The sequence below is a fragment of the Pristiophorus japonicus genome, chromosome 16 (assembly GCF_044704955.1).
Source record: "Pristiophorus japonicus isolate sPriJap1 chromosome 16, sPriJap1.hap1, whole genome shotgun sequence".
Classification (NCBI taxonomy): domain Eukaryota; kingdom Metazoa; phylum Chordata; class Chondrichthyes; family Pristiophoridae; genus Pristiophorus; species Pristiophorus japonicus.
This window is the reverse complement of record NC_091992.1, coordinates 109,275,947-109,294,767: the sequence shown is the minus strand read 5'-3', so window position 1 is coordinate 109,294,767 and position 18,821 is coordinate 109,275,947. Positions and strand designations below refer to the sequence as shown.

General features: G+C 45.7%; 1 protein-coding gene across 1 annotated transcript in view; it reads left to right on the top strand.

Moving 5' to 3' along the window:
- The window catches only part of kif19 (kinesin family member 19), a 243,767-nt gene that overhangs the window by 176,914 nt on the left and 48,032 nt on the right, over nucleotides 1-18,821 (top strand). The window contains exon 7 of the mRNA XM_070857681.1: nucleotides 7,080-7,274. Coding sequence (XP_070713782.1) covers nucleotides 7,080-7,274 — 195 coding nt within the window. The remainder of the gene's footprint in view (nucleotides 1-7,079; nucleotides 7,275-18,821) is intronic.

The following is an 18,821-nucleotide window of genomic DNA, read 5'->3' as shown; positions in this document are numbered from 1 at the left end:
AGGCTGCAGGGTGACTTGGACAGGTTCGGCGAGTGGGCCAATACATGGCAGATGCAGTACAATGTGGATAAATGTGAGGTTATGCACTTTGGGGGCAAAAACACGAAGGCAGAATATTATCTGAATGGCGGCAGATTAGGAAAAGGGGAGGTGCAACGAGACCTGGGGGTCATGGTTCATCAGTCACTGAAAGTGGGCATGCAGGTACAGCAGGCGGTGAAGAAAGCAAATGGTATGTTGGCCTTCATAGCTAGGGGATTTGAATACAGGAGCAGGGAGGTCTTACTGCAGTTGTACAGGGCCTTAGTGAGGCCTTACCTGGAATATTGTGTTCAGTTTTGGTCTCCTAATCTGAGGAAGAATGTTCTTGCTATTGAGGGTGTGCAGCGAAGGTTCACCAGACTGATTCCAGCGGTGGTAGGACTGACATATGAGGAGAGACTGGATCAACTGGGCCTTTATTCACTGGAGTTTAGAAGGATGAAAGGGGATCTCATAGAAACGTATAAGATTCTGACAGGACTGGACAGGTTAGATTCGGGAAGAATGTTCCCGATATTGGGGAAGTCCAGAACCAGGGGACACAGTCTTAGGATAAGGGGTAGGTCATTTAGGACTGAGATGAGGAGAAACTTCTTCACTCTGAGAGTTGTTAACCTGTGGAATTCCCTGCCGCAGACAGCTGTTGATGCCAGTTCATTGGATATATTCAAGAGGGAGTTAGATATGGCCCTTTCGGCTAAAGGGATCAAGGGGTATGGCGAGAACACATGAAAGGGGTACTGAGGGAATGATCAGCCATGATCTTATTGAATGGCGGTGCAGGCTCGAAGGGCCGAATGGCCTACTCCTGCACCTATTTTCTATGTTTCTATGTTTCTAATACTCACGGGGTGCGAGACCTTGCGTCAGGTGCAGAAGTCTCGCCTCTCGTGAGAAATTGGGGTTAACGCTCCACTTCCTTTCTGGGGCGGTAGCGGGACGCATACCTTGGGAGCGGGGCTCGGGAGCGCTCTGCACTGGCCGCACAGTGCTGCCGCGTACAAGGAGCTCTTCCCTGAATTCAAGGGAAGGGCCCAAGCTGCACACTTTGCATTAATGAAAGGGCCCTACTTGGACCACCGGGGAGCGCAGGTGCCGCGCGATCAACCCGGCAATCGAGCAGAGCGCCGGGCTGACTGATCGCGACACGGACCCCATGCCCAAAGTGGCAATGGGGCACATAAGAAAACCAGCCTATTTTTTTACCAACAGCAGCCCGCCTCTCCTTTAACTTTTGCCCCGCTAGCAGCCAGCCGCCTGGTATGTGTCCCCTGAAGCTGTGGCTCTCATCGCCCCGGCGCAGCTTCAGGGGGCGAGACCCAATTTAGGGTGCAGGGCGCCGGACACAGTGATGGCGATGGCATCAGCATCGCCGGTGCAGCAGAGCGAGGCGCTACGGGTTACCGTCGCCGGTATACTCCCGCCGAATTTAGCAGGAGTCGTTAGTCATCATCATAGACAGTCCCTCGGGATCGAGGAAGACTTGCTTCCACTCTTAGCATGAGTTCTTAGGTGGCTGTACAGTCCAATACGAGAACCACAGTTTCTGTCACAGGTGGGACAGATAGTCGTTGAGGGAAAGGGTGGGCAGGGAGCCTGATTTGCCGCACGCTCCTTCCACTGCCTGCGCTTGATTTCTGCAAGTTCTCGGCGATAAGACTCAAGGTGCTCAGCGCCCTCCCGAATGCACTTCCTCCACTTAGGGTGGTCTATGGCCAAGGACTCCCAGGTGTCAGTGGGGATGTCACACTTTATCAGGGAGGCTTTGAGGGTGTCCTGGTAACGTTTCCTCTGCCCGCCTTTGGCTCGTTTGCCATGGATGAGTTCCGAGTAGAGCGCTTGCTTTGGAGTCTCGTGTCTGGCATGCGAACTATGTGGCCTGCCCAGCGGAGCTAATCAAGTGTGGTCAGTGCTTCAATGCTAGGGATGTTGGCCTGGACGAGGACGCTACTGTTTGTGCGTCTGTCCTTCCAGGGGATTTGCAGGATCTTGCGGAGACATCGCTGGTGGTATTTCTCCAGCGACTTGAGGTGTCTACTGTACATGGTCCATGTCTCTGAGCCAAACAGGAGGGCGGGTATTACTACGGCCCTGTAGACCATGAGCTTGGTGACAGTTTTGAGGGACTGATCTTCAAACACTCTTTTCCTCAGACAGTCGAAGGCTGTACTGGCGCACTGGAGGTGGTGTTGGATCTCATCATCAATGCCTGCTCTTGTTGATAGGAGGCTCCCGAGATAAACTACAGAACCAGTGGGAAGCTGTTAAACCTTCGCCGTCTCCAGTCCAGGGCCAAAACCACTCCAACCTCTGTCGTCGAGCTACAGTATGCGGACGTCGCCTGCGTCTGTGCACACACAGAGGCTGAATTCCAGGACTTAGTTGACATATTTACCGAAAGCATGGGCCTTACGCTAAACATTAGTAAGACAAAGGTCCTACACCAGCCTGTCCTCGCCGCACAGCACTGCCCCCCAAACATCAAGATCCACGGCGTGGCCCTGGACAACGTGGACCACTTCCTCTATCTCAGTCGTTAGTGGCACTGCGCCCGGTCGCAAAGTCGTTTGTGCCCCATTAGCACCCCCCCGGGGGCGCAAATGCCCCAAATTTCTGCCCCTATGTTCCTTTAATTAGGAACATCCAATGGCAGTGAATAATTCCATCCTTCCCTTATCTACCATACACAACTATTTTACATCAATAACCCCCCTGTTAACTTTCAAATATTTTATATCAAACTGTTAAAAATCAGTAAGGTTATGCCCTGCTTTCCAGCAGATGTGCATCAAGATCACTTTAATTAGTCAGAAAACCCCCATATTATTCAAAGTGATTATTACTTCCACTCAAGCATCTCTTGTCATGTTAACGCTTATAATGATAGTGTTTTATCTGTGAGGACAGGACTTGCTATCATTTTGCATAAGAAGCAGATGAAGCGCGTAATACAGTAAGGACAAACAAACGGATTAACCAGCACTGGTAATGGAACTCATCTCCTGAAGTATGACTAATGCCTTGTTTAGACTGATTTTGATGCCTTGATCTGGGCTCCACAATTAATTACATTGCAAAGCCAAAATACTGCTGATGCTAGAAATCTGAAATAAAAACAGAAAATAGCTGAAAAACCTCAGCAGGTTAGGCAGCATCTGTGGAGAGAGAAACAGAGTTAACATTTCGGGGCAGTGAACTTTCATCAGAACTGGAAAATGTTGGAGACGTAACAGGTTTTAAGCAAGTACAGAGGCAGGGAAAGTGGGGGAGGGGAGGAAAGAACAAAAGGGAAGGTCTATGATAGGTGGAAGGCAGGAGTGATTAAATGACAAAAGGAGTGATGGTGCAAGGCAAAAGGGAGTGGTACTGGGACAAGTGGAAGAAACAAAAGATGGGTTTAGAGGAGCTGTAAATGGCAGGAATTATTACCACCACCTGCTGTCCGAAAAAAATGGGAACATTGGTTCTGATCAGAAATTGTTGAGCGTGATGTTGTGTCCGGAGGTTGTAAAGTGCCTAATCGAAAGAACATAAGAACATAAGTGATAGGAACAGGAGTAGGCCATACGGCCCCTCGAGCCTGATCCGTCATTTAATAAGATCATGGCTGGTCTGATCATGGACTCAGCTCCACTTCCCCGCACCTCCCCATAACCCCTTAATCCCTTATCGTTTAAGAAACTGTCTATTTCTGTCTTAAACTTATTCAATGTCCCAGCTTCCACAGCTCTCTGAGGCAGCGAATTCCACAGATTTATAACCCTCTGAGAGAAGAAATTTCTCCTCCTCTCCGTTTTAAATGGGCGGCCCCTTATTCTAAGATCATAGAAACATAGAAACATAGAAAATAGGTGCAGGAGTAGGCCATTCAGCCCTTCTAGCCTGCACCACCATTCAATGAGTTCATGGCTGAACATGCAACTTCAGTACCCCCTTCCTGCTTTCTCGCCATACCCCTTGATCCCCCTAGTAGTAAGGACTTCATCTAACTCCCTTTTGAATATATTTAGTGAATTGGCCTCAACTACTTTCTGTGGTAGAGAATTCCACAGGTTCACCACTCTCTGGGTGAAGAAGTTTCTCCTCATCTCGGTCCTAAATGGCTTACCCCTTATCCTTAGACTGTGACCCCTGGTTCTGGACTTCCCCAACATTGGGAACATTCTTCCTGCATCTAACCTGTCTAAACCCGTCAGAATTTTAAACGTTTCTATGAGGTCCCCTCTCACTCTTCTGAACTCCAGTGAATACAAGCCCAGTTGATCCAGTCTTTCTTGATAGGTCAGTCCCACCATCCCGGGAATCAGTGTGGTGAATCTTCGCTGCACTCCCTCAATAGCAAGAATGTCCTTCCTCAAGTTAGGAGACCAAAACTGTACACAATACTCCAGGTGTGGCCTCACCAAGGCCCTGTACAACTGTAGCAACACCTCCCTGCCCCTGTACTCAAATCCCCTCGCTATGAAGGCCAACATGCCATTTGCTTTCTTAACCGCCTGCTGTACCTGCATGCCAACCTTCAAGCCCTCTAGTTCTAGTCTCCCCCATCAGTGGAAACATCCTCTCTGCATCCACCTTGTCAAGCCCCCTTATAATCTTATACGTTTCGATAAGATCACCTCTCATTCTTCTGAATGCCAATGAGTAGAGGCCCAACCTACTCAACCTTTCCTCATAAGTCAACCCCCTCATCCCTGGAATCAATCTAGTGAACCTTCTCTGAACTGCCTCCAAAGCAAGTATATCCTTTCGTAAATATGGAAACCAAAACTGCACACAGTATTCCAGGTGTGGCCTCACCAATACCTTATATAGCTTGTAGCAAGACTTCCCTGCTTTTATACTCCATCCCCTTTGCAATAAAGGGCAAGATACAATTGGCCTTCCTGATCACTTGCTGTACCTGCATACTAACCTTTTGTGTTTCATGCACAAGTACGCGTAGGTCCCGCTGTTCTGAGGCATTTTGCAATCCTTCTCCATTTAAATAAAAACTTGCTCTTCAATTTTTTTTCTGCCAAAGTGCATGACCTCGCACTTTCCAACATTATACTACATCTGCCAAATTTTTGCTCACTCACTTCGCCTGTCTGTGTCCTTTTGCAGATTTTTTGTGTCCTCCTCATAAGTTGCTTTTCCTCCCATCTTTGTATCGTCAGCAAACTTGGCTACGTTACACTCAGTCCCTTCTTCCAAGTCATTAATTTAGATTGTAAATAGTTGGGGTCCCAGCACTGATCCCTGCGGCACCCCCTAGTTACTGGTTGCCAACCAGAGAATGAACCATTTATCCCGACTCTCTGTTTTCTGTTAGTTAGCCAATCCTCTTGCCATGCTAATATATTACCCCCAACCCCATGAATTTTTATCTTGTGCAGTAACCTTTTATGTGGCAGCTTGTCAAATGCCTTCTGGAAGTCCAGAAAGATGAGGTGCTGTTCCTCAAGCATGCATTGAGCTTCATTGGAACAGTGAAAATCAGAGTGGGGCAGAGAATTAAAATGGCAAGTGACCCAAAACACAGGGTCGCGATTGCGGACTGAACGGTGTTCAGCAAAGCGACCATCCAATCTGTGTTTGGTCTCCCCAATGTAGAGGAGATCACATCGTGAGCAGCGAATACAGTACATTAAATTGAAAGAATTAATTACATTATGTTGGTTTGAGAGGAGCTATCCTGTTAACTATTAGTGAGCCATATTGTCTGTCATTGAACTATAAATTCACTACCATTAGTGCAAAAGTCACACTCCCAGATTTGCACATCTGCAGTGCATAAATCAAACCCCCCAGGTTTGAACAACATGAAACCCACGCAGAGGCAGGTTTACTTCATGTGGAGATGGTCTAGTATAGAATTGACATTGGAAGTTGGAGGTCACATTTAGGCAGACATTATTAACACTCTTTTACTTTTATGTAGTGCATTAAACATAGAGTAATGACCCAAAGTACTTCATAGGAACAGGAGTAGGCCATTCAGCTTGCCAAGCCTGTTCCACCATTGAATTAGATCATGACTGATCTGTATCTGAACTCCATTTACCTGCCTTGACTCCATATCGCTTCATACCCTCATCTAACAAAAATCTATCAATATTAGTTTTGAAATTTTCAATTGACCCAGCCTCAACAGCTTTTTGAGGAGAGAGAGTTCCAGATTTCGACTACTCTTTGTGTGAAGAAGTGCTTCCTGACATCACCCCTGAATGGCCTAGCTCTATTTGTAAGGTTAACTCCACTTGTTAGAATCATAGAATCGTGGAAATTTACAGCACGGAAGGAGGCCATTTCGGCCCAGTGTGTCCGCACCGGCCGACCAAGAGCTATCCCGCCTAATCCCACTTTCCAGCTCTTGGTCTGTAGCCCTAAAGGTTACGGCACTTTAATTGCACATCCAAGTATTTTTTTTAATGTGGTGAGGCTTTCTGTCTCTACCACCCTTTCAAGCAGTGAGTTCCAGACCCGCACAACCTTCTGGGTAAAGAAATGTCCCCTCATATCTCCTCTGTACCTCTCCCCAATTACTTTAAATCTATGCTCCCTGGTTGTTGACCCCTCTGCTAAGGGAAACAGGTCCACTCTAAGCAGGCTCCTCATAATTTTATACACCACAATCGGTCTCCCCTCAAGCTCCTCTGTTTAAAAAAAAACAGACCCAGCATCTCCAATCTTTCCGCAACACCAAAATTCTCCAGTCCGTAGAGAAGATGTTTCCACTTGTGGGAAGTCCAAAACTAGGGGCAATAAATATAAGATAACCACCAATAAATCCAACAGGGAATTCAGGAGGAATCTCTTACCCGGAGAAAGTGGAACTCACTACCACAAGGAGTAATATAGATGCATTTGAGGGAAAGCTAGATAAACTCATGAGGGAGAAAGGAATGGTAGGTTACGCTGATGGGGCTCGATATAAAGGGGTTGAAGGAAGCTCGGGTGGAACATAAACACCAACATGGACCAGTTGGGCCGAATGTCTGTTTCTGTGCTGTAAATTCCACGTAATCCAAGCTCAAACCTTTCTTTCTGCTCAGATAATGCAGCTGTTGGTGAAAGGCAACAAGCAGAGAACGCAGGAACCCACAGCAGCCAACAAAACCTCCTCTCGATCTCACGCTGTCCTGCAAGTCACTGTCAGGCAGAAGAGTCGCATCAAGAACATTTTGCAGGAGGTACGAGTTGGACGTCTGTTCATGATCGACCTTGCGGGATCCGAGAGAGCTTCGCAGGTATGTCACAGTAATAGTCTGAGAAACAAGCCTCGAGTATAAGCTTGCTGTTGCCGTATGATAAATTCACATGAGGCTGATTGGAACAAATCAGAGATTTTGCTAAATAGAACATTTCTGATGTTCTCCTGGCAGATTTTCTTGGAAGAGGTATTCACTGACCCCCCCCCCACCTTAGTAAAGACATCACTGAGTCCTCTCTAAGAGGACAAGAAATATGATATTGAATGGAGATATTATTGGGCATAACATAAGGAATATCAACTGTGGCTCAGTGGGTAGCACACTTAACTCTGAGTTAGAAGGTTGTGGGTTCAAGTCCCACTCCAGGAATTTAAGCGCACAAATCTAGGCTGATGCCCCAGTGCAGTGCTGAGGGAGCGCTGCACTGTCAGAGGTGCCGTCTTTCGGATGAGATGTTAAACTGAGGCCCCGACTGCCCTCTCAGGTGGATGTAAAAGATCCCACAGCATTATTTCGAAGAAGAAGGCCACGATGTCCTGGCCAATATTTATCCCTCAATCAACATAACAAAAAAACAGATTATCTGGCCATTATCACATTGCTGTTTGTGTGAGCTTGTGGCAAGTTGGCTGCCGCGTTTCCCACATTGCAATAGTGACTACACTCCAAAAGTACTTAATTGGCTGTAAAGCGTTTGAGGTGCCTGGTGGTCATGAAAGGCGCTATATAAATGCAAGTCTTTCTTTCTTTCAACTATTATAAACTTACTTTAGTTTTTATTTTGGTACAAAAATGGTACAAAAGTTCTCAATGGATTCCTGCAGTTGATGGCTATAGGGTGTTGCTTAACAGAATGCTTTGAGTATTCTGGAATTCTAATAATCTATCCAGAATGGTTGGAGTACAGGACTCAAACAGAGTTCGGTAAAGGTTAAACTATGCTGAAATGGAAAAAAAGAATTTCCATGTACAGGTACTTTGATATTTAACTTTCAATGCTGAGTTTTTAAGATCGATTATGTGGTGGGGAAAGAGTTTTTCAAGTTTGAGAAGCAACAAAGCATTTCTCCTTGAGCTCAACCAACAAACACAGCATTTCTCTGCTAAAGGTAATCTGTCAACTTGACACTGTAAAATGAGCTAAAGTCAAAGCAGAGATAAATTGTGAACTCAGGCACAAATGACATGCTTTCATTATGAAAATAAAGGAATTCTGTGACAAAAATGAAATATTTTTCTCTAGTTTTGGTTTGGTGGCTGTTTCTTAAAATTTAGCCATAATAGATATGCGGGTTGAATTCCCAATGGTCCCGCTCCACTGATGGAGTTGTGGCAGAGTGAGCCCTCAGTCTGATAACCCCGGCCCCAGTCCTACATTTAGTGGATGAGGTCATTAGCATCTTTGGTGCGGGTACCTCAATGGACAAGGGCCTGGAATTTCATATTGACGAAGCCTGGGAAGAGCCTAACGGAAAAGAGCTGCTCGGGTCTCCAGTTCTCTAAGGACATATCGGGTTTTCTCTGCAAGGTAATCAATAGCATCTGGAATCAATCCGTCAGGTATCTTGGCACCTTTGGAAAGACCATAACAGAATCTGAAACTGCTGTTTTTCTACATTAAAGACAGTATATAAATCCGAGTTTTTGTTGTAGCACTCGAAGCACACTGGCGAGTTCATTACAATGTCACTGCTTTCAAAGTGAGGAGTCAGGACCCGAGTTTGGAAAGGGATATTTTCTCAGAACTCTGGCATCAATTGTTGGTGAATCTGAATCAGACAGTTGGAGCAGTGTTAACATTTTAGGATAGCTAATTTAACTACATGTGAAGAAGCTGCTGTAAAGAATAAAAGCTGAATAGTGTGGAAAATGGGGGATGTTTTTATTTCAGATTTCCAGCATCTGCAGTATTTTGCTTTTAATTTGTCCAAATAAAATAGTATTTTTTTATGAATTACTATTTTAAGATGAATTGAAAATATCAAATCTTGTTTAAAATCTATTCTTGAGCATGAGCTGTGGTGAATTAACTTCACAGTGTGGCAGTGGTGAGCACATTACAGTAGGCCTCAGTGTCGCTGTATTATGAAGGGGAGAGTTTTGTCAGGGTTCCTGCTCCTGATTGTGACCTATCCACTGAGTGTGTGAGTGTGTATGTGTGTGTTTGTATGTGTGTGTTTGTATGTGTGTGTGTGTGTGTGTGTGTGTGTGTGTGTGTGTGTGCGCGGCTAGTAAGCGAGGGCAGCTGTGATGCCCCTTGTGATTGAATAGCCTGCCAACACTCACTGTCAAGACTCGTGGCTGCAAATTCACCACCCGTGGCGGGTTGTGTGCAGCCAACATTGGTGGCGTATGGGAAAGCCGCACTCGACTCCATCCCTCCCTCTGTACCCAATCTTTGGTTGAGTGGGCTTGTTAAGCCCGCCCTGCGAGGTTCCCAGCCAATTACCAGGAAGTCTGATGAGGTCACCTGATGACATGTCATCAGCCAGTTTCCTTAAAGGGACCATGCGCACATTGCTTTTGACAGTTCTTCTGTCAGTGTTCTGCAGCATTGAGTTGCTGAAAACACTGACAAGCATAGCTCAGAGGTGCACGGCTGCACCCAGGCTCTCCCATCACTACCTCCAGATGCTTCTGGAAGGTTTCACAGCATGCAGGGAGGTCCTCTTCCCTTCCAATCGGTGGAAGAGACCTCCCCAGGAAACCAATGCAGCCTGGTTGCACATAGGAGAGCACAAGCAGGGATGTCATCAGGAGGACCAAGCTGCAGTGGCGCAAACCTTTCAATGATCTCAGATCTCATAATTTTACTGCAAAGCCACACTCAACCTCATCCTGCTGTGCCACTCATCACTTTCCCATCACTCTGCCCTACTCTACTCCTGCAAATCCTTACTCACACCAACGTACCTTGCACCTCCTCCCATCCCTCTCTCTCCATTTACATTATCACTTCCCTATCTCACGACCCACCCCTCGCACTCATCCTCATCCTTGTCCAATCATACCAACTAACAACACACAAGAGTAGGCACTTGGGTCCTTTAGCCAATGTTCATGTAAAAGTTATGTTGATGTATTGTCAAATATTGAAATCTTTATTTTTCAGCACTTTCCGTTCTTGGACAGATTTATGGGCAACTTTGGAAGTGGCTTAGTGCATTGTAGTGAATGGTGAGACATAAGAGTACCCCCATGCCCCGCAAATGGTGATGAGTGTGAAAGGAATGGCTTCGGCATTGCAGGGATACCTAATGGAGCTGGTGTAGGGTGGTGCCAACCTGGCGCATCATGTGGCAGTCAAGGTGTACAGCGCCAAGTGAAGTAAATGTGGCCATGATGAGGCCATCACTGGCCTCCCAGGCAGCAATGTGGGTTGGGTGCTGATGCCCTGTATCCTGTGCAGCATCACTTGATTGCGAAGAAGGTTGGTGGTGTTGTTGGTGATGCTGCTGTGTTTAATAGTGATTGTGTTGGGGCTGATCATGTTGGGATTCTGAGGACCAAGGTGAGATTTTTTTCAAGTCCATCGATGCTGCTGGAATAGATGGCAGGTGAGGTTGAGATGACAGAAGCGACCTGTCAGTGGTGAGAGAGGTTGCTCCAGGGAGGTAACAGTGGAGAGAGAGTTTACTCCAAACTGCATATAGATCAGAAGTATCTTCCAAATCATGAAGGCTTCAGCTTCTGACATTGGAAACTGAACAGGTGTGAAATGGAAGCTTTTATACCACTTCTGCAGCTGTCAACTAGCCAAAGTAACGGAGAGCCACTGAGAACCCGACTCCACTTACCTGGCGTGTTCCCTGAGTGACGGCAAACCTGTCAAATGGTTGCTAAATTTGTAAGTGGCCACTTTTAATCCTTTTAAGTACATTCAGCTACCTCCAAACAATCTTAATTAACTAGTCCACCATTGTGACAGGTCAGAAACTCACCCAGAGCCAGGTTTAAAGCGGGATCCCATCCCGCTGTCACTCTCGGCCATTTTAACAGTGGGCCCGCCTCCAAACCCACACTCACAGGGCTGGGCAGATTCCGGCCCATGTGTCAATAAATTGAACCAAGGTACCTGAGGTTGCCTGGAGCGGGTGAAACTGTACACCCCTGAGGAGGGGAGGGGAAAAAGTATTTAGGGGAAAAAATATGAACCTTTTCAACAAAAGAAAATCTGTACTTGTGACTAATGTTTCCACTTCATTTTTTTTTGCGTGCGCGGCCCATTCAAGAGGCTGCGCGGCCCATTCACAGCTCAGTCCCGGGCTGTGCAGGACCAGCAGAAAGCTATACAGCCGCACAGCTTAGAGCGAACATTGCTTGTGACTGAGATTGTAATCCGTGGTAATTTTAGATCAAATTTGTTTTTCCTGCTTCCCTGGCTGCGCTAATTTTTAAAACAAATGACTGTGTAACCAGGGTCATCGGTGCTCCAACTCATGGCTTTGGCACTTTCAATTAATTAATGTCAGCAGAAGAAAATACAATTGTTTTGATAGGTGAGTTAGATTTAATATCTGCTCATTAGCGTCCTGTTCACATCATTATTGGATCGTGAAGTTGGTGAGGAAACTATTCACTGTGACGTGATGTCAAGGGCCATTATTTTATAATTACTATAATTTGCTGAAATGATCTCCTTGCACTGGAGTGCAGAGCTGGCATTTTATATCATTTTCCATCGTGCTATTGTGCAACACCATTTTAACATTTAAATGAGGATATAATGCACCTTTAGCTCACTGTAGCACAAAAGCCACCAATTATTAGCTGTAGTGCTGGGTAAAAGTACAGTGGTTGCCTACTGCCCACGTTAAGAACCCATCCCCTCCAGTGTTTAAAATATATATGTACAGATTGTAGCATTGTTTCAAATATTTTTTTTAAACACGATTATAGAAATAGTAATGCTCCTAAATGTTGTTGTGATATGAAATCTTGCAGGTGCAGTACTAAGCTCTATCATTGTACTCTAACTGGCCCAATTGCCATTGAGTAGCAGAAAGAAAGTGGCTAATTGGTTGGCACTCAAGCTGGTTCACACCGCCATCTAGTGGCTGTGGAAAGGAATATGGTTTTATTTTAAAATAAAAGCCAAAAATGTTGGAAACACTTGGCAGGTCAGACAGCTTCTGCGGGGAGAGCAACAAGAGTTAAAGTTTCTGCTCGTTGACCTTTCCTTCAGAACTGAGAGGGAAACGGAGTTCGCGTTTCCACTCGATGACCTTTGCATCAGAACTGAGAATGTTTTCATTTGATGAATTTCCCTTTTAGGGCTGGTGTTCTGCAGGGCAGGACTGACTGGTTGCACCAGTTTTGCTCCCTGAGATCGATTACGCTACTGATCTTCTCTCAAAAGCTTGTGGCTCTGCCAAGAACTAGCATAACTCACGTAGTGAGGACAGGCTGGTAAAGCAATGATGGGTAGCCTGGAACATGGCTACGTTGTATCTGTAACGAACAATGAACGCATATTTCAGCTGTCAGTCATTTCTTTGAGGATGTTTGGCTGTTAATGTGTTGTCATTTTTTTTTAAAGACAGTCTCGGCCCCACTCAGGTAACCTTTGCAGAAATTTTTATTGACAGCGAATGTTATTTAAAACAAACTTCAAAATATCTGGGTCAAATGTTTCAGAATGTAAAACTGCTGATTTTTACCTGTTATTTTCTGCGGAACGGTTAAGGTTTGGATTGAAACTGGCCAGTGATCTACAGTGGAGTTTGCCTTTTCGAACCATCTTGTGCATTTTTCCTTCACAGTACAGAATATCTGGGTGGAGATTAACATGACTTCATCCTCCAGTGACATGGCTCCATTGATCTTCTCAGACATTTTTTTAAACGAACAAATAATTGTAGTTTTGTTCTTACTGGGGAAGAGATGGTATCTTCTTTATTTAGTGAATATTTTGAAAGCTGAATAATTAAGGACACATTTATTGAGAATATCCACATGGCATCACAATGATTGTGGAATGCATTTGAAGGAATACAGGAGTACATGACATGTGCCCACTTTTGGATGGAAAAGTGTGCTTACTTCTGGACTGCTGTAAATGCTGGCATCTCCTCCCCATGTTGAAGAGAGGGAGCGGCAAGATGGCACTGTTGCTAGAGAGCCAGCGACAGCTGGGGAGATGGCAAAATGAGTAACCCGAGAGATGTGTGAGGTACAGCCAACTTTTACTGTTTCCAGACTTCACTATTAATTCAAAACTATACAATAAAAACTGACTGCACCTTATGCACCAGTGTAAAGGGCAAGGAGGGGGAAGGATTCCTAAAATATGTACAGGAGAACGTGCTTGATCAGTGTGTTTCCAGCCCAATGAGGAAGGAAGCAGTGCTGGATCTAGTTCTGGAGATGAAGTGGGGCAAATGGAGCATGTTTCAATGGGGGAGCATTTGGGGAACAGTGATCATAATATCATCAGGTTTAGAATAGATATGGAAAAGGACAAGGAACAATGACATGTAAAAGTATTTAACTGAAGGAGGGCTTATTTTAGTGATCTGGCTCAGGTGGATCTAGCTGAGGTGTTCTTGCAGAGAGCTGGCATGGGCTCGATGGGTCAAATGGCCGCCTTCTGGGCTGTAGCCATTCTATGATTCTACCAATCAAACATTGATAGGCAAAACAGTCATTGAACAATGGGAGAGCTTCAAAGAGGAGGTGATTCGGATCAGAGTAGACATATTCCCATGAGAGGGAAAGGAAGGACTTCCAAAGCTAGAGCTCCCTGGATGACTAAAGATATAGAGGTTAAAATGAAACTGAAAAAGGAGGCTTATGACAAATGTAAGGTTCACAATACAGTAGAGAACCAAACTTAATAAAGAAAGTACAGAGATCTTAAAAAAAAAAAGAATGTGATGCAAAGAAAGAGAATAAGAATAGCGGGTAAAATAAAAAGGAGCCAAAATGACTTTTTATGAACATATAAATAGTAAATGGATAATCAAAGAAAGGGTAGGGCTAACTAAGAACCAAAAAGGAGATCGTCTTGTGGAGGCAGAGGACATGGCTGAGGCACTAAATTAGAGGCATCTGTCTTCATTAGAGAAGAGAATGTTGCCAATGTAGCAATAAAGGAGGAGGTAGTAGTGGCATTGGATAGGATACAAATAGATGAAGAGGACATACTTAAAAGGTTGGCAGTATTCAAAGTAGTAACGTCACCTGGTCCGGATGGGCTGCATCCTACGTTACTGAGGGAAGTAAGGGTGGAAATTGCAGAAGCTCTGGCTACAATCTTCAAATCCTCCTGAGAAATGGGATGGTGCCAGAGGACTGGAGGATTGCAAATGTTACACCCTTGTTCAAAAAAGGGGAGAGGGATAAACCCAACAATTACAGGCCAGCCAGCCTGCCAAACGTTGGTGGTGGGGGGAACTTTGAGAAAATAATCCGAGACAAAATTAACATTCAAGAGAGAACTGGATAAATACGTGAAGGGCGAAAATGTATAGGTCTGTGGGGAAAGAGCAGGGGAGTGGGACTAATTGGATAACTCAAAGACAGTTCCACCGTTCCTGCTTCCGTAGCCTGGGAAACCTGCAATTATAGCGGTGATGGCTGCAGTCTACCTGGCTCCTCATAGTGGCATGCTGGCTTCTAGTGGCTGGCTGCTAATTGTGAATAGGTGGTTTCTGGTGTAACTGGCTGGCTTCTCGTGTCTGTTTTGTCATAATGGTTAGTTAGTTGCAAGCTCAGTAGATGGTTGGTTTCTGATGGCTTGTTGTTGCTGGTAGGCTACTCAGAATGGCCTATTGACGGGGGCTGACTGGCTAGTGATGGTTGGCTGGCTGCCTGTGAGCTGGTCGGTTTGGATGCCCATCCAAGGAGTCTATTTTGTGTGGTTTAATTGAATGATACGTTTTTGCAAATCATGCATCCCTAAACATTCAGTGTGATGCCATGTGGATATTCTCAATAAATGTGTCCTCAGTCATTCAGTTGCCTTTGGTTCTACAATCAAATTCAGTCACTCTCAATGAAGAGGATGGGATTTTCCTCTTTTATGCATTTCAGCACGTCTCAGTCAGTTGGCACTAGAACGAATCCCTGGTCCCATAATACAGTGAGCAATTTGATAACTGTTGCTGGACTGAAATTTCATGTAATTGTCTCATGATGCACATGCAGCGGTGGTGGGACAGTCATAAATTTACTCCATAACAACATAAAGATAACTAGGAACAGGAGAAGAGCATTAGGCACAACAAGTGATTCCTTTTCTATCTCTCAATTCATTCTCTTTTTAGTAAACAATCTAACTGCCACCTTGACTCATTCTCTCCTCCGAGGCCTATATTCTTTAGCGTTTAGAAGAATGAGAGGTGATCTCATTGAAACATACAAACTTCTTACAGGGCTTGACAGGGTAGATGTAGGGAGGATGTTTCCCCTGCCTGGGGAGTCTAGAACCAGGGGGGTCGCAGTCTCAGAATAAGGGGTCGGCCATTTAGGACAGAGATGAAGAGAAATTTCTTCACTCAGAGGGTGGTAAACTTTTGGAATTCTCTATCCCAGAGGGCTGTGGAGGCTCAGTCATTGAGTATAGTCAAGACAGCGATCAATAGATGTTGGATATCAAGGTATATGGGGACAGTGCAGGAAAGTGGAGCTGAGGTAGAAGATCAGCCATGATCTTATTGAATGGTGGAGCAGGCTCGAGGGACTGAAAGGTCTACTCCTGCTCTTATTTCTTATGTTCCTATATTCTTATGTTCACACTGTCAATCGCAATAATCTTCTCTGGAATTTATTCCAAAATTATTTTGCCCTTTGGATGAAAAGTACTTCATGCTGTCTATTCTTACTCTTAACTTCCTCATTTTTAATTTCTGTAAACTTAAATTTGAACTTTTCACCATAATGGATCAATTTTGGCAGTTCCTTTCATTATCTTGAAAACTTCAATCCGATCAACTCATTCTCTTTTATAAAAAAAGCAACCCAAAGTTGCTTAACTTTTCCTCAAAGTTTAAATCGCTGATACCAAATAGAATTTCCGTTTTTCCACACTACATCTACAGAATGTGTAACTGATAGATTTCTGTAAAGATTTTAAAGAATGGAAAACTACATTTTGAAAACTACTGATGCAATTAATAATTATGGATTCACGAGTATGTTGGCTTATTATACAGGTGAAAGGCCTGATCCGTTGTGTTGCCTTTGGAGGCCCCACTATTATAGGGCCCAAATTTGACCAGTACAGATTTCTGGCACATTCACCAGAGGTGCGGCACTTTTGTAGAACTCCAAGGGCGCCAAAAATCTTCGGGCTGAGTTCGGCTGCTTGGTGGCATAATGTGGCAACTGGATTCGGGGGCGGAGCCAGGTCCTGGCGCTGAAAACGGTGCCGGGACCTCTGCACAGAGTGTGCGCGCATGTGCAGTAGCTCCTCGCCTCCAGAATCTGTGTGACTGTGCTGCAGGCAGTGTGGGAGGAGCCGAAGTGCGCTGCCTCTATCCCTGGCCGAATGGGCTCCCTCACCGGCGGCCCACTGCCTTCCCGGGCCGTGTTTTGGTAGGGCTTCTACTTTTTTATTTATTATCGATTAATTGCTTCTTACTTTTTGGGCTTTGTTTCGTGCCTTGTAAGTCTTGGTGCTAGGCGCAGGCCCTCTCAGCTTCCTTGTATTTTCTATTATTGAATGCTTATTTTTGTGCTTTGTTTAGTGCTTGGTGCTTTAGAATGTACTTACCTGCGCTGATTTCTTAACTCTCCGCAAGGGTTTTCTTTGCGGCCTAAGTTAGTTTGGAGCAACTATTAGCTGTCCAAACTGGCTTAAATGGCCAAAACAGGCATAGGTGGTTGGTAATGTAAAGTCCTGTCCCCTCAGTACAGATTCACACGAGTCAAGGTCACGCAGGACCTGCACCTTTCTTACACAGCTCTCGAATGCCACACTTGCCTGAGACCTGTCCTTATATACCTGTCTGGGACAGGTATCCAGTGTTTCCTGCAAGTGCACCCCTGGTGGTAAGATAAGCTTGTGGTTACAGGTCATCTCTGGTTACAGTCATGTATAGCATGGTAAGATACAGTTATGTACAGTAGTGTGAGATACATGACATCACCCTCCCCCAAGGTCTTATTGTCTTTATAGGTTCAGTCTCTCAGGTGGTCTACGCTCTTGCATGGAGCGTCTTAGTTGTGGTTCAGTTGTTTGCCTTGGTGCCTGTTGTTCTTTCAGGGTGATTGTTGGTATCTCGCCTGGGCTGTCTGTTTCGTTCAGTGTGGTTGTTGGTGTCTCGCCTGGGCTGTCTGTTGGGATTGCCCTTTCCTCAGGTTGTTCCCACTGTCTGTCCACCAGGTGTGGTGTGAGTTCCACATTGTAGTCTGCCTCTGGTTCAACAGTGTTGTTGGTAAATCTACTTTTGACTTGGTCTACATGCCTCCGGCAGGTTTGGCCATTGTTCATTTGTACCACCAGTAGCTTGTTTCCTTCCTTGCCTGTTACTGTCCCTGCAAGCCATTTGGGACCCCTGCCATAGTTTAGCACAAACACTTTATCCCCTAACTCATTCCACCTCCCCCTCGAATTTCAGTCATGGTACTTGGTTAGCTTACGGCGCTTTGCCTCGTAAAGCATGACTGGGAGGATTAATGAGAGCCTTGTCTTTAAGGTCCGTTTGATTAATAGTTGCGCGGGGGGAACTCCAGTCAATGAGTGCGGACGAGATCTGTATGCCAGCAGCAGTCGCGACAGGCGACCCTGCAGCGTGGGACCTTGAATTTTGAGCATGCCTTGTTTAATGATCTGCACTGCTCGTCCGCCTGGCCGTTGGAGGCCGGCTTGAACGGTGCCGTCTTAACATGATTTATGCTGTGGCCACTTATAAAATCTTGGAATTCTGCGCTGGTGAAGCACGGACCATTGTCACTGAACAATATGTCAGGAATTCCGTGCGTTGCGAACATGGTTCCAAGGCTCTCCACAGTGGTGGAGGTGGTGCTCGAGTTTAAAATGGTGCATTCGATCCACTTAAGAAAATGCATCTACAACTACGAGGAACATTTTGCCCATGAATGGGCCCGCATAGTCTACGTGCACCCACAACCACGATTTGGTGGGCCAGGGCCAGGGGCTCAGTGGAGCCTCCCTGGGGCATTACTGAGTTGGGCACAAATGGTGCACCGTCGGACGCAGAGCTCCAAGTCTGTGTCAATGCCAGGCCACCAGGTGTGGGATCTGGCTATGGCCTTCATGAGAACAATCCCCGGGTGCTCGCGGTGGAGCTCCCGGACAAATACCTCTCTGCCTCGCAGAGGCATAACTACTCGGCTGACCCACATCAGGCAGTCTGCTTGAAGTGACAGCTCATGCATGCGCCTATGGAAAGGTTTGATTTCCTCGGGGCAGGCATCGCGAGCCTCTGCCCAGTCACCGGTTAGGACACATCTTTTTACTAGGGATAACGTGGGGTCGCTGGTCATCCAGGCTCTGATTTGGCGAGCTGTCATGGGCTCAAAGGCATTGATTGCCATGAGTATCTCACAGTCCTGTTCGTCAGACCCTTCCGTGGTCGCCAGGGGTAGCCTGCTAAGCGCGTCGGCACAGTTGTCTGT